This window comes from Hydractinia symbiolongicarpus, chromosome 11, assembly GCF_029227915.1.
Source record: "Hydractinia symbiolongicarpus strain clone_291-10 chromosome 11, HSymV2.1, whole genome shotgun sequence".
Classification (NCBI taxonomy): Eukaryota; Metazoa; Cnidaria; class Hydrozoa; order Anthoathecata; family Hydractiniidae; genus Hydractinia; species Hydractinia symbiolongicarpus.
The window spans coordinates 20,394,672-20,415,021 of NC_079885.1; the positions used below are offsets into that span (position 1 = coordinate 20,394,672).

General features: G+C 33.7%; 2 protein-coding genes across 2 annotated transcripts; one reads left to right on the top strand and one right to left on the bottom strand.

The window, feature by feature from the left end:
* Positions 1–42: 42 nt before the first annotated feature.
* On the bottom strand, positions 43–8,562 carry LOC130614783 (uncharacterized). Its single transcript, XM_057436244.1, has 4 exons — positions 8,400–8,562; positions 2,772–2,843; positions 2,224–2,322; positions 43–1,172 (listed from the first exon to the last, which is right to left on the bottom strand). Exons 1-4 carry the CDS (start codon positions 8,496–8,498, stop codon positions 1,059–1,061), a joined length of 384 nt encoding a protein of 127 aa, XP_057292227.1. The 5' UTR covers positions 8,499–8,562; the 3' UTR covers positions 43–1,058.
* A 2,865-nt stretch (positions 8,563–11,427) lies between these two features.
* On the top strand, positions 11,428–20,037 carry LOC130614773 (uncharacterized). Its single transcript, XM_057436226.1, has 8 exons — positions 11,428–11,506; positions 11,583–11,680; positions 14,869–15,013; positions 15,235–15,344; positions 15,609–16,282; positions 16,929–17,068; positions 18,565–18,791; positions 19,578–20,037. The coding sequence occupies exons 1-8, from the start codon at positions 11,444–11,446 to the stop codon at positions 19,771–19,773; spliced, it is 1,653 nt and encodes a 550-aa protein (XP_057292209.1). The 5' UTR covers positions 11,428–11,443; the 3' UTR covers positions 19,774–20,037.
* Positions 20,038–20,350: the final 313 nt, after the last annotated feature.

Here is a 20,350-nt window from a genome sequence, read left to right on the forward strand (position 1 = left end):
CCATAAACAACCAAGCACTAAAATCTTTAAAAAAACCAACCCTATAATAAAAATTGTTTATTTAAATCTAGAATAAGAGAAAAATTGAATTCTGCTCCCTGAATACATGTATATAACGTAAATCAAAAAAACATTTAAATATTTGTTAACCATTTAACAATGTTTTCAATTAAAATACCAGCAATGCGAGAACAAGACATCAAAGAAGTAACATACATATTGCTAAGAGATTCATAACTTATCTACTTCGATACAAGACGTAAAATAATTTCATTCGTATACAAAACAAACTAAACAAAAAAGGTCTCGAAAGCGAACAAATATTGGGTTTTTTAAAGTCTTTTTATTAACCCCCTCTTTTTCCAAAGTCATTATGGCGTGCCTCTAAGGTCCTTAAAAATGTTTCTGCCACCACCTACTAAGCATAACCAGTGCAACAGTTTCTTTAAAAAGGGGAGGGGGGGTCTTATAACGAAATTCGCAATATATTTTTATTAAGGTTAAGGTAGAAAAGCTTTAAAACTACCTCCTGCGAAAAAAAAGTTTTGTTCATAAAAAAGAGCTTGATAGGTTGTTTAGAAATGTGTATATATTTAAAAAATCTTGATTGGTTTATAAGATTTTGGACTTAGTTCCACTAATTATGCGTGACGTTTCAACTAGCTTTGAGTGAGGCGTATCGAACTTTTTACACAAATTTAAATATTTAATTACTATGATTATGCTTGATAACAGCAATGACATGTTTCAGAGATAGTCGATGTCATAACTTTGCATAATTAGCAAAACTTTGCATAATTAGCAAAACTTAGTCTCTCATGGATGAGTTCAACTTGTTTTTCTCAGAAGGTAAGCTTTTAAGCGCTTTAATAGAACTAAATATCTACTGGAATTTTTTTTATGTTTAGTAAAATTTTATAATCTACACTACAGCTAGAAAAATATCGTTTAAAAGAGGCCATGTGTGCTATTTACATTGAATCATAACTTGTTCATTTTGTTATGTATGCACTAAGCCAAATGAATGATTTGTAAAGCTAACCATTCCACAACGAACTTCAACCGTGGTGGACACCAAGTCGAAACACTTGATTTAGTATAACGTAGTTATCACCTGGACCTTTCTTCAAATGAAACGTTTCTGAATATGAGTGAGGTGGATCGTTGTCGGTCTGAAAAAACAATCAATCAATACATTATTACATAAGCAAAAGTGACTTTAGTATAAATTGCGATACTGTGAACTTTACTTTTATTCTCTCCTTTATCCCTCAGTTTAGGTAAATAAGTTTTTTTCAGTGGTGAGCAAAATGACAAATAGTCAAATGCAAAATTAAACACTTAAACAATAATTTACTGGGGGATAAACGAGTTTTTACTTAATTTTCCAGATTAAAACTTTGCATAAATTATTAACCATCTTCCCATTAACTCCCCCCCCCCCCCACCCCTACAATCCTTCCCACCCCCCAAATAAAGGTACCCATTATTTCTAAAGGCTTCAATGCCATTTTTTACATCTTTATTCATTCTGAAAAGGCAGTGTACAAATAAGGTTTTACAAAGTGGCATATTTTGGTTAACTATCCCAAGACTTGCATGCACCTGGGTAGCTTTAAATCTAAGGTGGCATGCACATAAAAAAGATGAAGTGATGTCTTTAACACACAAGCATGATAGCTGAAAAACTGCTTTCTTGTAATTATTTGCATCTCACCCTTGTAATATCTTTAAATATTAAATTACAAAGCACATAACAAGTATGACACAAAACAACTTAAATAAGTTAAACAATCCATTTTACAAAGGTGTGTCACAACAAAAAAATGGCATAACCTAGAAGCAGTCATTGAAAATTAAAAAGATTCTTAATGTAATAAAAAATTCTGGATTTTCTTGCAAATAAAGTGTTTTCAGGTCAAATTAAATCTAATGATTTGTGGCCACCATGTTTTTACATTTGTTACTGAAATACTTGAAAAACGCTTGCAACCTACTGCGCAACTAAAAGTTGTGTTAATAAACAAAAAATATGCGCTTAGTGTCTTAAGTTTATCACTATCAGTTATAAAAAAAATCAATTATAAAATCATTGTGCCAAGAATCTGCCACCATCTTTCATTTTTTCCTATTATCTGTTTCGAAGTGCACATTCTAAACATGTTCTAAATTATCCACGCACATACAAAACATAACTCAAAGACATACAAAAATTAATGGTACCTTTAATTGACCTAGTACATGTATGATAACACCGCCATCAACCGTGGGTTGGCCATCGACTGTAGTGATAACGTGTTGTACAGTTTGAAATGGTAAACCCTATATTTCGACAAATAAAAACACTCATTTGAAATTAATAAACAAACTTTTCATTTCAAAGATGGTAAAACTGGGAAAGCTTAAATGATCAAACATTTTTTCTACATTACTCAAATTTCTTTAATTTAATTTGTTTAATTTTGCAATGATTACTGACTTTCTGAATAGTAATCTATCATTTTTGCCTTTGAATGTTTCAACCTAGAAAATAAAGCTGGGAATGCAAAAAGAAAGGGTTAGTTTTTTAATGTCCTAAAACAAAGCTATACAAAAATGAATGGTCAAATTGACGTCTGTAACAAGCCTGTTTCATTTTAAGCCTTTAAAAGTATTTTGCTTAGAAAATAAAGTATAAAAGACAAATGCTTTAACAGGGTTTGTAAGATTTATAATTGGAAACTACCCAACTAAAGAATCGCTTTATTAGCAACAAACTTGATACAACATACCTGGAGTTTTGCCATAATTGTATCTTTACCCATTAAAGCAGCACCTTCAAATGTCAAAATTGAGACGTCTACCTGTAAGAAAAATATATATATTTAATAAAAACTCCACAAATGATTTTCAGGATCCATTGCAAATAAAAATCAGGTGCTAAGGGACCATCTCCACCATCGTTTCACACTTTACACGAATTGAAACGACCATGATCGTTTAAAGATCGTTTTAACATTTTTTAAAATCGTTTACAGATCGTTTCATGAAACGAATGTGAAGCGAATGGGAAATGATTGTAATATATTTTGTTTGATAAGCTCAAAAACTATACGAAGTGGAAGCGAATGGGAAACGATTTTCAAAACTATTTTAAAACAAATCTAGAAACAAAATTTGGAATGAATTATGAAACAAATTGTTTCCCCAAAGCAATTAAAAAACAATTAAAACGTAATGAATGTATTAGTGAAAATATTTTTAGACATTCCTTTCTCACTTCCACATATGTTTAAAAGGACTAGCAAAATTGTGTATTCATAGTTTTAATCTACACAATTCATCAATCTACACGGCGATATCTTAGCTTAGATGTCGTTTTCATGTTTTTAAACGATCTACAGCAATCTTTCTGCTTTCTATACTGCAGTTTTTAAGATTTTTTAAGGATCTACAGCGATCTTTTCGCAATCTACGATTTCGTTTTCATGATTTTTAAACAATTTGCAGCAAAGATTTTGCTTTCTACGATCGTGATTTGTTATTTTTATGACGAAGAATGCACACATTTACATAATTTGATAGTTAATTTCTTTAGAAATCGGCGATGTGTGATAAACATGTGTTATATTAGAAGCGATTTTGAAACGATTTGAATTCAACTGAATTGTAATGTTGAAAGGAATTAATTTAATTTTTTTGAAACGAATGCGAAACTATTTGGAAACGATTTTCAATTCAACAAAGCGATTTGAAACTATTTTGAAACAAATTTTAAACAATTTTTTGGGAGTTTTTTTTAAAATTTGTTTCAAAATCGTATAGAGATCGTTTCAAATAAAATATTATATGAATTAAAACAATTATTTTTAAAACGATCGTGGAGACGATCCCTAATTACGCAGTTATTAATTTCAAACTAAGATGTTCCCAGTAATTGAACGAGGTTGTTACTGGGCGAGAAATAATTTCGCGGTCACAAATACGAATTCAACGGCGATCATGTTTAATGCAATGGCTTAAAAACTTTTTAACTACTAATAAGTTTAATGACAAAATTGTGGCACCAACTAATAATACAAGTTTCCTAAAACTACATAAATGCCAAAAATGCAACACTGCAAGCATTTGCCACTAACTGTATTGTGGCACCGTAAAGTGATTCTGATGTAAGTGGATAACAAAAGGACTTGTATAATGCGCTCTTCAGCAAGGCAAGGCTAATCCCTGTAGGCCACTACTTCACATCTGATCCATGACCATTTCAGTTTATATTTGCTGTGTGTCGGTGGCATAATTTAACCAGGCCAAATAGACTTGATGTTAAGGTTACTTATTCGTTTGTGCAAAACTTCGCAATAAAAACAGTATTTTTACCTAGTTTTTAGATTTCAAAAATTTTTATTTTATTTTTTATTTTAAGACAGAGAACAACATTAGTATTCATATAAAAAAGAATTTTTAAAAAATAATAAAAATTGGGCAAAATGCAAGCATTAAAAAAGAACAAAGTTCATTGTTTGACGTAATAGATGTAGAATGGTAGTGTCGTTTTAATGAAATCATATATCATATTTACACATCATACTCTTTTATTCCAACCAAAAAAACAGAGTTTTTACATGTCTCTTTTTGAATTCTATCCAAGTACCCAACACCTTTTTTTAGATTAAACGTCTTTTCACTCCTGGACTTTTTTTGCTATGACACGAAAAAAAAAAAAAAGATTTATAATTAGTCTTTTAAAAATCGTTTATTGCTCTTGAGATATTTAGCTTTAAAGATTCCTATCTGACCTTATGACATCATTATTGATGATGTAATAAGGTAGTAAGTGTGAATTAATAATTTAAACATCTTGCAAACTTGCAAAATATCAAAACTTTTATGAAATGTGGACTTGTGGTATCTGGACATACTGTGAAGTTTTGTAGCTTAAAAGTGATTTCAACTTTAATAAAAGTTAAAATATCAGCATTTTTTAAAAAAGCACTTAGGGAAGAGTCAAAAATCAATTTCTTCAACAACACGTCATTTCGACGTCTGAGGGGAAAGGGTTTTTTGACCATGACGTTTATCAAAATATCAATTATTCTTTTCAAAAAGAAGTAAACAAACATCAATAAAACACTTGTTTCTTGGAACATATACAATCAGCATTATAAAATAGCTAGATATGGCTACATAAACAAACTGCTCACAACACAGCCCACCAGGTCAGCACTACAAAGAAGATAATTTGCAGAATATACTTTAAAGCACGATAGACTCTGTGGTACCTCCGACTCCATATTATGTAAAAATCAAAGAGTGCCTGGGGTTGAGGTGGGTCAATGGTCTTTATAAAAAAAAACGAAACAAAAGCATATAATCGTTAACAACGAGGTTAGTAAAAAAAATCTTGTTTCTTCTTTTTCTTCCAGATTCTCAATGTTTGTTGCCAACCTATTTGCCAAACATTGACATAAGCTGTGGACTTCGCAAATTTAATATACAACACTGGAAACAAGCTAAGCATGTGTTTTTTTAATGGGGCATGTCTATCATCAGCATTGGAGAACTCTTTTGTCAAAAATTCCTCTGAAACTGATGTAACATTTTGAAGGAACTCTGTGAGTTCAAAAATGAGCTTTCATGAAAATGGCTTGATGTATTCATGTAAACTTGTGGCTTCTATCAGGTTATTGATACTTTCTTCCCAGGTTAGCAATGTATCATTTGTGCTGGCAATACGAAAGTCATCCAACGGATCTATCTTACTGATTCTTGTTGCCCTTATTTGTGTGATACGACGTTTCAAAATATTGAGAAATGTCTTATCACCAACATGTTTAATTAAATTTGACAGAATAGGGATGGGCCATCGTATAAAATTCTCTTTTTTTGGATGTTAGCTTTAAGATCTCGATAGATTCCATTATTTGTGGTAATTTTTATACTTTTCATATTATTCAGTGTTAGAATTTGACTTGAAACGGGAGTACATTATAACAAAAGGGGAGGGATCTCTTTTTTCTAGCGGTTTTAAATTACCCCTGCCGTGTGTTTCAGGTACAGTTTACCGTTAATTCACGAGTTGGCTCACTTGCCGCTTTCCTAGAAAGCAATTATAAGTAGCTTAACAAGGAGGCTTCGCAATTGCCTTGTCTTTGGGTGTAACTACCTCACTTATAACCTTAGTTTTGTAGGGAGGCTAAGTTGGCTCACTTAGTCTACAGGGTTAACGATCCTGCTATACCTGCTTATAGAAAGGAGCTATATAAGGGGTTTTCATTTATATCTTTCTTGCATCCATGACTTTACATCCATGAAGATGACCCCACTGTCTTCAGGCTGGTCCTGACCTACGGCTGGTCTGAAGCAAATGGCTGGTCCAAAGAAACAACTAACCGTGTATAGCTGAGTGTTGGGATCCCATAACACATGTGGAAAGCTACTGCCAGGTTCACAAGTCCTGGTGCTCGAGTGGTTGTCTGCTCTTATTCATAGTTTTATATTTATTTATTTTTATAGCAAATTCTTTGTTGTATTGTTCTCGTATTGTCTGTCCTCTGTTTTCATGTTGTCTGTTTTTATGTAACGATCGTTACTTGTATGTATTGTGTAGAGAGGGTTGTTTGGTTTAATTACCTTGAATCTACAGACTATCCTTGCAAAAAAGGAGACTGCATGGCGTTTTAATCTTTAGAGGGTGTAACCTCTACAATTTTAACGTCAAGGGTCGTTAGACCAGTTCCATCAACACAGCTTGCTGTTTTATTATCTCAATCATTTTTTCAACATCATCGATACGTGGTTTTAATTGAGAGTCTTTACGGAACCAACTACCGCTTAATGTATACAAATTACTAAAACATAATACTCATTATAGTTTTCTGGACGCGTTGAATAACGTAGATATAAAGAAATGCTGTTTTAAAACATCCTCGGCGAGAATATCGTCCACACCCTCAGCACCAATATTTAAAAGAATTTTTTTTTGCAGTTTCAAGCTTGCAGGATTAGCAAACGAAGAACTGACACTCGTGGAAGTAGAAAAAGATGGAGTGCTTGTTACACATTGAAAATCAATACTGGATTTGTCAGTTTTTTCTAAAACAGCATTTGATGCTTCTCCGATTCTTGGATCAGAAGTTTTGAAAAATTTGCTTTTAGTTTTAGGAGTCTGATCTCTTCTCATAAAAACCTCTAATCCCCCCTTGTCATGCTTGTATTTCTAAAAAAATTATAGGGATATCCTAGAATATTTTTAACTTTCTTACGTGAAAATACAAAGAAATACCTCTTTACAAAGCTGATCAGCTGAACTTTCTTTTGTTTTACCACTATCACTGTTCTTGGAGAAAAACATATTCACAAATTTTTTATACTCATTTTTCGATTGTGAATAAAGTTTCATTTCCATCGCAAATTCGCTGAATAAAGTTAACCGACGTTTTGCCATGTTTACATAAAAAGTGGCCAATATATGCCAACTTTGCATATGATGGGGTATCTCATTTGCTTTGATTACTTTTACATATAGTTGTGCAGCCAGACCACATGGAGGCTTTACGCTTCGCACAGCGAAACATATGGAACGCAAAAGATGCTGGAAAATGGTATATTTGCATTTGGGAAATATCGAAAATTAGAGTGACGTTTCTTCTAGGGAAGTTGAAGATAGAACGTTTTTTTTTGAAAATTCCTTATGACATCATAAGTTCTCGGATTTAAAATATTCAAATCTTAAATAACTTGAAATTCTTTTATCTTCCACAAGCCACCGCATGTTTGGTTAGCGTCATTTCTAATTACAAAAGTGAGTCGGTTGGTTGGTTGGATAAAATTTTTTCCCGAAAAATTACAAAAACACCATATTCGCAGCCATATTTTGTTATAACTGCAAATTTGCCGTTAAATAGAATTTCCCCCCTTCCCCCAGCCCCGCGCTCTACGGAACAAACTTTGTGGAGACTTATACAAACACAAGATCAATTTTTAACAACCAATTCTAGATTATGGTGGATTTTTACTGTGGAAACATTTTCTAATTTGTTGGAATTCCTTCATTTTCCTTAAAAGATATAAAAAAGATGAAAGTGAAATTCGTCTCCATTCTTATATTTTTAACGGACGATGTATTACCCCCTCCCCCTAACGGCCAATTTGCTGTTAACGGAGACGGAAACTGTTTGTCGACAGCCCCTTACACAAGGGCTGTACACAAAAGAAGATGGTAGTTAAAAAGAAAACAATTCCAGTGCATTTTCATTCTTGTATTCATAAAATTTAGAAATTAGCATAAATAGTCCGCCTATCTATATGTCGTCCTTCTTTTCTTGCGTGCACGTGTAGCTAGCTATTTACAGAAGTTAGTAAACACTCGCAACTCACCTATAGCAAAAGTAGATAGCAAAAGTAAACATAAAATTCCTTACAAAAAGGCTTCCCAGTCCTGCACGATTTGTATCAAAAGTATTGTAATATTGTTTTGCAAATGCTTGAGCTAAATTTTGTGATCCCTCGATATCAGCCATCGCAAGCTACTTTCCAAGAGCGTTTCGCCTTCCGTGCACCAATCCTAGTGAACCGGGAAAAGATATCGGTGCGAAATAAAAACCCTCCGACATTCTCCAACCCCATCAACCACACCAAAATAGTTCACGCTATAGACAACTGCTTTACATTTTTTACGTATTGACAGACCACTCGAAAAAAATTATATCCACTTTGTTTGTTATTATTAACATGGCGGGATCACAAGAGGTACTGCTTCTGATGTTTCTGATGTTTATATTTGGCTGTCTAGCTGTCTGGCTGACGAACAACCACAAAATAGGTGATCATTCTAACGAATACTGAGGGATATACCCTGGTTATTTTTTTCAGGGTGAATAAAGAATTCAATAATTATATATTAGTTTCTTTCTGATCTTATTAGCTATATCCCAAAAACTCATCACATGTATAATGGTCGCTGTTTTTAAAACACTAGCTAGCTACTTTTATAATAGGGAATTTGCTGATTCTATATGATAATACGGAGTGTTTGTGACGGTCATAGTGGTTATCGTCATTTAACTTTGATGTTCCGCCGAAATTTTCTTTGAAGAAAAAAGTATGTCTCAAATGTTAAATTTTATGACGTTACTGCGTGACGTCAATAACACTACTTTAACGTCATAAAGCCTTAAACCACAATATTTCTGTAGCCATTTGCCAAAAGTGCATTCGATGAAGGCAATTTCAAAAAATTGTATTCGATCGTATCTTTACTGACGTCAGCAAAATATTTAGCCTGTTATATCTCCTTATACGTTCGTTAAAAGCATGTGATCCAATACATACGTTTCAAGCATTACAAGCAACAGATAAACAAATTTTGCCATTTTTTTAGTATATCCACTGCTGACGTCAGCAAAACACCTAAACCAACCTATTTTTCCATTGTTTTTTTGCATAAGTGGATTTTTTCCTCGGGTCTTATCGACTAGTAACCTATATTAAATTAATGAAGCCATTACAGTGCACATAAAACTTTCAGGCCAAATAACTTAGAAACAAGGTGGTGACGTCAATGATTTTTCACCGCATGGGTAGGGGACCTTCGAAAAATTTTTCAGGCCCCTATAACGGGATATCGCCGCTAATATTCGGACCCCCTCCCCCTCTCTTTTAGGGAATTTCCGTCCGTGAAATACACACATTCGGATAAACTATTGGAAGGCTCAGGGGGCGTGTTTTGTAGATAAAAGTTATCGAATTGATGACAAGAGGAATTATGATCACGAATGACGAAGAATTTTCAGGCCACAAACAAATTTTTAAAATTTCTCAATTCTTAGCGGATTTCTTTTTCGAGCTTCAGACCCCCTCCCCCCTTAGAGGCGATATCCCGCTAACAGGGCCCGAAAATTTTTTTCGAAGGCTGCTAAAACTAGGGATAAGCTTCCTAAACCTGGGTCCCTGAATCCGTCGTTTCAGAATGACTGGGTTGATGACGTCATAAAAAACCTTCAAACCCTAATATTTCCCCTAACTGTTTAACAAAAGTACATGATCCTATACATTTTCTTGATCAGCGTTTCAAGATCTATACAATGGTAAATGGTAAAGTTGCTTTTTGAAAATGATACGCCTAAAAATGTACTATATATAATAATTCAAATAAATGCTCAAATTTTCAATTTTTACAGAAGGGTTTTTATTTAAGGCTGGTGTAGCATGGACTATATTTTCTGAAGATATTTCAAATTGGGTTCTTATGAAGTTCCTAATTCAACATTATAGTGTTATATTTTGAATAAACCCAGATTACTCGATTTAAAAAATACAATAATCAACTAAAACAGGCCTTGCCATAAGCAAATAACCTCCTGAGCAATTAATTGCTCGCGTCAGAGTGTTCATGCGAACAATTTTACTGCACTTACAGGCGGAACAGACAATTTATCATGGATTTAATTGTAGATAATTTCTTCATTTGACGAAACAATTGGAAACCATAGCAGGTCCAAATTTCATGGATTATTTTCTTTAGGCTGCAACTGTTATTCAAAAAATTTTACAAACAAAACCCATGTGTGGTATAATTTTTCTTCTGTATAAATTTTATGTACCAGACGTGTACCTGAACTTTCCGAATAAATTTTGAAGTTTTATTTAAACCATACAGATAAAGATTTTTTTAATTTGAAAACGAAGCATACTATTTCGGACATGTAGAAAAGGAAGTTAAGATTGAGAGAGTCGCTATACCAGTAGCCGCTCGTTCATCGTGTTTGGGGTTCACGATTTAAAATGTCCCCCACTTTTCTACTGCAAAATAATGCGCAACAAAGATGAAGTTTTACAAAATGGCGAATGAACTTTTGCACGATGGGTGGAAAATAATCACACGAAATATCTTTCCAGTTTCAGGTTGAGCGTTCATTCAGAAATTTCACTTAAAAGACCAATCAATTCTTGAAAAAAGCGTTTACACTTATCTCAAAGTGTTAATATTTATACGAGCAATAGAATGCTCGGGTAACAAACATTTACGTGAGCACTACGCGGGCGCGAGCATTTGCTCGCGACTCGTGGCAAGGCCTGTAAAACAAAACAATGTTAAAGTATGAGGTGGCAGTTAGTTTCTAATAAAATATAACCTATATTTATAATAAGAGCAATAGAATGCTCGGGTAACAAACATTTACGTGAGCACTACGCGGGCGCGAGCATTTGCTCGCGACCCGTGGCAAGGCCTGTAAAACAAAACAATGTTCTAATGTTCAATGTTCTAATAAAATATAACCTATTGTTAGACATTTTTTTAAAATATAAATTTACATCTTTGCTATAGACAGGTTGGTGATTTATAAGTCCTAATGTTGTGTGCATTCGTTAAGATTACTATTTCCTTTTAATGCTCTAGAGATTAGTTGTTGATTTTTTTGATTTTTTAATTCTTTATAATATAGTTCATATTATATATAACAAAATGAATTTTAAGGATCAACAAAAATATGGCTATCACCTTTCACAGAAGTTGCACATCCGACAGGTCAGCTATTGGTTAGTTCTGCAAACTTCTGCTCTGACGTATTCATTTTTACCAGTCAATAAATTATAACTTTTAGATATATGGAGGCAACAAGTTTCGCTATTTTGACAGATGTCCGGATAATTTTCAAATTCCATTGGATAGCATATTGGGTCAAGAAAGCATCAAGAAAGGGTAATTCTTATTTATTTGGTATTTGTTTCTTGTACAAGAGATTTGTTATAACCCCCATCCAATAAAATAGCACCACAACTGTCCAGTGTAATACGTTAATTCGGTTTCATTATTGATTATTTTCTGACTTTAGTATTTCAAGGTTTAAATTAGCAGTTCACAATTTGCAATTTGCGAATCAAACATTTCATCTTATTTGCAATTATTGTCAGTGCTTAAAATAAATATTTGACCACTGCCGGTCATACTGACCGTCAGAGATCCAAAATGGCCGGTCAAATTGAATTTTTCGACGGTCAAAAATATATGTGATTCCTTGCATAACGATTTTAATCACGAAATTTGATATTTGTTCCACTCTGACGTTTTAAATTATTTTTAGCCTCCCTGATGAAGTACAAGTCCCATTGACCTACCTTACTGTTGGTGTACTTCGTTAAGTGAATACACAATGAACGATAATTAGTCAACTTTGCTTCCCTTGCGCTCATAAAAGCAAGCTGCCTGGGAACTAGGTTGCACATGTTAGTGTCGCATTCGGCACTGCCGACGTAAAATACGAAGATACCGTAGTTGCGTCGGCAAAAAAAATTGCAGACGTAATTTTGTTGTGAAATTTGAATGAATGTCACAATCAAAAACGGTTGGTGTTATTATGAAGAACATAAGGTATAGAGAACATTAAAGTCAGCCCCTGTCCTTCATGCTAACACTCTTATGCTCGGCTGGTGCATTACACTGAGACTCAAACGGAAAACGGAAGACCATTTGGAACTATGCCACAAGTCAGTCCGACCTTCATCGTCACAGAGAATACTGCGAGAAGAGTGCGCACCCATGCAAGTTAAATAAAACCAGAACATGGGAGAGGTTAGGTGTCTTGTACCTTAATACAGCTTTTGGACGAATGTTCTCGTGATGTAATACCAAAGAAAAAACATGTTGAAAAAAGTTTAAAAAATCTTTTTAAAAGGGAAAAGAGAAATCAAATATGTTTAGTAATAATAATCGAAAAAATGTATATATCGTATTAAAAAGAAGTCCAGAAGTTCTGTCTCCCACACGACACAGCAGGCAATAAGTCAGCCCTGCCCTCGGTTTTGTGAGAAGAGATGTTCTGCGAAGACTCTAACAATTGAGTCTCCTGTACAGTTTTGCCTCATGCTAAGCTGTGCCAGTGACAAGCATTTTTGAAGCATGCCACCAGCGACTTCTGCGATATACAACCTAATGAATTCATCTCAAAACATAAAAAGCCAGTACCATTCGAAAAGAACAACAGGTGTTATTATACGCAATGTAACGTATTCAATTTCTAAAAATAATTCATTTTTAAACGCACATGTTTTTCATTCAAATTCTGAACTTTAAGTTATTTTTTTCTTTGATTTTTAGTATAGTAAATAATTACTTTATACAAAAGACATTTCAGGTGCGCATTATTGAAGTGACTAAAGTGTTTTTGGTGCGTGATTGAAAATGCTGCTCCATTGTCTATATGTGAAAAAATGTGTATGAAACAATGGTAAATAAATGTTAAGCGAGATATTCAGATTGTTATCTATTCTTAATAGTAGATAGATAATTTTTTTTGCGAAGCAAGGAATCGATCGCTGGTCAGTCTGACCGCTCGTAAGGTGATCCTGACGGTCAATTAACAAAATTCGGCGGACAGTGACCGTTGACCGGCCGTTATTTTAAGCGTTGTATTGTAATAATGGAGTATGGCATTTAATTTTCGAGCATGATTTTTCAAAACACTCAGTGATATTTAAAGGGAACCTGAGGTAAAAAATCATGTTGTACTTTATTATAGCGCTTAAAAAGTTGGTTAACAAGTCTTCTTAAATTTTAAAGCTCTTTTTATTTTCAAGATATTCACTTAAAGAATTTAAGATAACCATGCTGCATTAATTATGATGTCATATTTAATTAATAACCAATTGATTTGCACAATCGTTCACTAATAAAACTTTTGTCTGTATATCCACTGTCAATTAATGCTTCTGCTTTATATGTATCATTTATCAAAACTGGTGGCATGACTCGCAAAGGTTTGTTTGTTGAGGCTGTAATAGCGACGAAAAGAAATCATCATCATAACTAGGTATTGGAGCAACAGCTGATGTAGAGCGAAAAAGCTTTTCAAAATGCCCTACTTTCTTACACTTGTGACAAATTCCTTTATGAGCCGGACACTTACTTTGTGGGTGTTGTGTGTTACCACAAAACCAACAAGAACCCTGGTTCGAGGGTTTATTCGATGAGTCAGTTTTCGTTGAAATGTCTAAGTTTGACGGCAATGCAGCTGTAATTTCGGAGAATGTATGTTGCTGTGCATAAACACGAGCTCTGCAGTTTGCAGGTCAAGAGTCCTATTTTCAAGTAGCCTTTGGCGGAAGATATTAGAGGAAAGTCCATTGATAAATGCATCTCGAATCATTTCCGATTTATATTCCTCTGCACTCACAGGATGAAAGTCACATTCTTTAGCAAGGGTTTTTAATTCATTTAAAAATTGGTCAAGAGTTTCGCTAGCCTTTTGTTTTCTCGTGGATGTGTCTAGCAAGAATTACACTCCTTGGTTTTACGTAAAGTTCCTTCAATGTCTGTATTGCATTCTCAAAGTCATCACATTCTGATATATACTCGTATATGTTTGGATTAATATAATTTATTAAAAGGTTCAACTTATTAAATGCTATGCTCTCAGGACCAGTTAACGATTGTATAAAGTTTTCAAACGTACAAAACCAATGTTTATAAGTTCTGTCAGCATCCGCAGCACTAGGATCAACACTCTCTGTCTGGTTTTATATAGCGTTCCATGATGGTTATTGATCAAATAGAGCTTCTTTGATTATAGTGAATAGTCAGCTTAATATTGGCTCAAAGAAGCTAAAATTGAACTAATCTATAAATATAATAGGTAACACAACATTAAGCACAAGACAAATATCATAACAATCTCCATATTCACAATCTAATGTGCACACCTGGCTATGATTTGGGGTAAATCTACCCTGATCTATTAATCTATGATTATGACAACCAGTTATATTTGAGAATAAAATTACGAACAAAAAGTATTTATTCAACGAGGCATTCATTTAGTATAGAAAATTGACTGTTTAAGGGAGACTGTTTATGTTTGAGAAATAGGTAATGTTAAATTTGTTAAATTTTAGACATGTAGCAGTAGGTTTTTCGCCTGATGGGAAGTACTTGTTGTCGTATCAGTGTAAGGTGCAGTGTCACATGGACTTTGGACCGGTTTCCTACAGATATACACTTCATTTTTGGCTGTTTGATTTAAGAAATCCTTTAAAAAAGGTATATTAATATCACAATTCTAATATTTATTTTTTAGGTGATATGGTAATTTCTTTAAAAATATAACCTGATGTGTTGTACAGTTTTGATATTTTAAAATTTCATGTTTCACTAACTGAAGAACCCCAAAAATTTTGTGAAAACCAATTGACATGATGTAGGAAGTGGAACCAATATGCACGCGATAAAAGGAAATAGGAAACAATTTTCTTCTTTTTCAGGTGCGTAAGGTGAAATTGTTTGCCGATGAAACAATTCATCGTCCACTACATATCCAATTCTGTCAACCATCAGATTGCAACTACATGGTGTTACATGGTTGCACATACAGGTATTAGGTTGTTCATACACTGGAATTACAGCTAATCATAGCATTGAAGTAATGTGATGCTACTGCCAAAAAATACAAATTCAAATTGATTACACTCACTTGTTAGCCTTAACCTTAGTTGCAAAGAGTAAAAAAATATTTAGGATTTCTTGGAACACATGCTACTAATTGGTTAGTCAAATGAGTAAAGCTTGCGTTCAACATTGTTGCTTGCCAATATACGCCATTATATTTTCAATAAAAGTTTTTTTTTCTTATTTTCAGCGTGGATGTATCAAGTAATGGTAAAATCTCATATGTCTCCATCATTCCATCGCCTGATGCTGCCACGTTAAACTACTGCATGCATTTGCGATATGAACTGTTGCCCCCTCATCCACCATTCGTCACATCTGTCTGTTTAAAACTACCAAATGTCGTGTTGTTAAACTCAGGAGATATGCTATTTGCAATTTTATTGAATGATAAAAAGTTGTTCCAGTCTCACAATGTGGAGTATAAAACCAAGTCCAACAATGAAATGTGCTATTGTTCCAAAAGTAATACAAACAAACAGTCGCAATCTACTTCTCATGATTTAACCGAGGAAATAGTTCTCCAAACGGATCAAGATAAAGTCAAAAATGTTGTCGATACATCTGTGAATATTACAAATACATTGGAAGAATGTGACGATATAAACTTTGGAAATACTGATTCACATGACAACATACTGCCCTTACCATTTTCCGAACAGGGCAGCAGCACAAACACTGAGTATGTTTCCTTTGTCGTGCAAGGTTATTCAATACCAAATGAGTTAGAATCGCAAGAATCCTTGCCTTCTTCACCTTTTGATTGTACAGCTACAGTGATGCCAGCAAAAATTTCTTCTGTGTGTAACCAAGAAATTCTGAAGCAGACGTATGAACATAGATGCTTTAGAAATTCCAACAAAGGTGTACGATACGTTGTTTTGTTTCTTACAAATAAACAAAGATATTTCTCTAAAGCCTTTGAGTGTTGGGAGTAGATTGTAGACTTGGAGCTTTCATGAACTTATTTTGGCAGAGGACCTAGTTTTAAGAATTCAGCAAAAATTTATTTTTAATTGTTAAACATAGTGCCAACATCTTTTTAAAGTTAATTCTAGTGAGAACGGGATAACTTTTGCTTGGGGTGTCAGAAATTACAGAAGGAAGGCTTTAAAAGAATTGACTCCGTGTTTTAAATATGTTTCCTACGAAACCCTAAACATCTTATTATTCTATAACTTCCAGAAAAACCGTGATGCACTTTTTTATTTAATAAGAAAACTAGTTAAGGGTCTAGTCCTCAAATATTTGCCTTTTATCATAATTTGGGTGATAAAAGTTGGTTTCCTGGATAGACGCATGATTAGCGGTGTACCACTCAAATATGTGTTGCTTGCGAATATTGTAAAAAAGAATTGATGATGAACTATGAATGCTGAATAAGAATATGAAAATGTTTAAAAGAGCAGGTTATAATAATTTGTGGACTAATTTATAGAAGAAATAAGCATCTTCTTGATGAATTGAAGGATTTTACAGAACAATGTGTTGAGTGTTGTTTGCTTTTTAGGTAACAAGCAAGGTTGTGATTTTTTCTTCTGTCAAGCCCAGTTTGATGCTGAGAACTTCGTTAACGAAGAAATCCAATTATGTGAAGATATCAACAAACGTTTCGTCTCCATGCGAGATTATGATATGCAAGTGGTCGATGTGAGTTGTGTTTTTATTCATCGTAAGAGTTTTTTTAACCGTTCTTGGGTCGTGTTTACTCTTCGCAAAATTGTTGTGGTTGTTGTTTGTTTTTTTGCTGTGGTAGTTGTTGTTGTCGAAGTCGTCATCGAGAATTTCTTTTTTACAACCACATAAATTTCAGTTCTATTTTTTGTGTAAGCATGTAAAATTTTCATGCCTGGCCATTACAAAATTTCTATTGTGGATTACGCAGTTGCTAAAAGTGTTGACAAAACGAGTTTAAGTTATTTAACCAGCTCGTGTTTCAGTTCCAAAACTTGCGATTTTAATGGAGCTGTAGGGTTCGTGTTTCAACCTCAATCCATTATAACATTATAATACAAATCATTTTTTTTTATCAGTACTTTTCATGATCCATCTTATAATGCAGAAATCTGTACAGTGCGTCACTACGTGGAAAATGAATCCGTGCGAATTTTAGGGTTACCTAAGATGCAAATTAAAATATAAAATTCGTAAAACTTTGTCACTTAAAAAATTACAGTTTAGCCATGTTTTATTTTCAATTAGGTTTTTATCTGTCCGTCCGTCTGTCTGTCACGCAAAATGGTAGCTTAGCTGCGACGGGCGAACCCGTGGATTTTGCCACGGGCTAACGACTAGTTTTAAAATAATATCCGATGAAAAGAGCATATTTTGTCGAAAATCGTGTGTCAAAATTGTGTTTTGTTTTCCATTTATTTTGAGCGAAATTAAGCATCGCGAATTTCTGCATCAGTATGGTATGCTGTTAGGCGGTTATGGTGTTTTAAATCCACTGTGTTTAAATTTGACAGCCCAAGTTGTTGTGTATGTGATTCAATAAGAACGTGATTTTTTCCAACTCTCCACTTGCATTTGCGTCATGAAGAAAAGAAAAAAGAAATTAATCTTCGTAAGAAATTTTTTTTAAAATTAAATTATATTTTCGCGAGAACTAATTTTTGAGAAGTTGATCGCGAATTTCGCAAAAAAAAAGAATTTCATGACATTTTGTTTCTAAATTTTTACCATTTTTCAAGGGCATTTAGGTTAGGGTTTTTCGCAAAAAAAAAAGAATTTCATGACATTTTGTTTCTAAATTTTTACCATTTTTCAAGGGCATTTAGGTTAGGGGACATAAAATAAAGACTGCTAAAGTTGAAATGTAAATATAACATTTGTAGTGCTAGGTAAATCAGAAGAAAAAGATTCCCCGCAAAAATTAATTAAGGTACTGTAAATAATTACTTTAGTTTTTGAGAAGTTTTCGCAGGAGTAAACCTTTGCGGAATCGAGAGTTATGTATAGTCGATTTTCGCCAATTGCGATTGAACAAAAAAAATCGAAAATTGATCCAAATTATTACACTATATTTTGACAAAAGTTTACGATGTAATGTTTTTTTTTTTCGCGGGAATAAATTTTCGCATTTGAACAATTTGAGTGTATTTTCTGGAAAAAAAATTCGCGCAAATCACCTATGTTTTTTACAGACATGTCAGGTGACGAACGAAGTTATTATTCTGATCAACGCCCTCGTCATCCTCCGTGACAAAGTTCATCGCAGTGACAATAAATGTGAAACCAAGTCGAACCGAGAAAAGTACTACAAGTTAGTTTTGTACACGCTGGGTTATATCGCATCCTGGGATATTTATACTGGTGAAGTTAAAGTATTGAAGAGATTTCCTTTAATAGAAGGACCTGGTACGCTTTGCAAGTAAGTATATAGGTTATTTAGTCGTCGGGTGCACAAAGGATAGAAAAGCAACGAAAATATTCAAAATTTGAACGTGGAAAATGCGTATTTAAAAAAATGTCTTTTCTGCTTGTATTGTGAAAAAATTGGATCAGACAGTCTGCAAAATATCAAAATGTTTCGGAAATCTCTTCGCCACGTATAGAATCTCATCAGAATTTTTTAGTCGGTTATGTTTTATTTATTAATCAATTTATTACACGTATTTTTACAAAGCCACTTTTAAAATGGTACCTGAGTTGCTAAACAAATTTGTTTGTTATAATTATTATGCATATATTTATACGGTAGTTTCATATCATGCATAATGTTTACAAAAAATATGCTCAACTCATTATGCACATATTTTCTCGAAGGTGTGAAGGATATAACACCTCTGAAAAGGCTTTTTCCAGAAAAAAAGGGATGTTCCAAATATTTTCATGGAATATAAAATATGTCATTCGAAAGAGAATTTTTTTTTCTATATGTCATGAATTTTTTGAAAAAAACCCCAAAAAAAAATTTGTTTCCTTTACAGTAACCTTAAGGTTGATAAGAAGAAAGTTAAAAAAGTGTGAAAGTTTATCAAGAACACAGGTGTTTGTTATAATGTCATGTTTTAACCGAAGTACCCGGACTGAATATTTACTGAGTTTAAATTCTGCAAATTATAGTACAGTTAGTTATAAAGTGGTTTGTTAGAAAAAATGTGCAGGTAATTATTGTTTTAATGAAAGCTGTAAATCATCTCTCTCTTTGTTTCAGAACTCGGAAATTCTCGCCCAGCCTATCTCAAGCTGTGCAGTTACGAAAGTCGTGGTTTGTACCAATTGCCAAAAGTGCAAGCATACACACTTTGTCCAACCATACTGTATTCACTGGAAAGTCCTTGCAGTATTTTTTCAACCCGGTCCTGCCAATCGCTGTTGTAAGAGGGGGTCAAACGACTGTTGGTTCATAGTTTTTTTACTCCACCGGCAACCAAGACTGTTTTCCATATGTTAGAGTCCATATGTAAATTCGTCTGTTACAAACGCTTGCAGTAGGACTGACATCGTCGATACGCCTGCATCCAAATATTTCCCTCTTTTCATCTTAAACATTGCTGTTCCTCCTCGTGGGTAACTTCTTATCCAATGTTTTTGGTTTTTAATTCTTAGCTTTCAATTTTCGGATATATTATGCTACTCCGCAGAAAAGACACAATTGGACATACTCGATATTTTTGTGCTTAATTGTAGGGGGGGGGGGGGGGGTCGAATAAGCAGGGAGGTTGAGGGGGAGGTAAAACGACTAACCATAAATAAACTAACTCTAGTGAAACAACTAAAAATAAAGATAACAATGTTTTTGACATGTTTAAGGAATAACTCTGCTTACATTTTGTTGATATTTGTTATTTTAAACCTGTAAATAGTATTTGTTCTTGAGATTTGATCCAAAAGAGAGTTGTGTTTTGACTAAAAGAAAAGATGCTGCTTTGTGATATCCAAAAAACTTATTATGGGGGGTGATAATAAAATGAGGAGGTGGGTCTT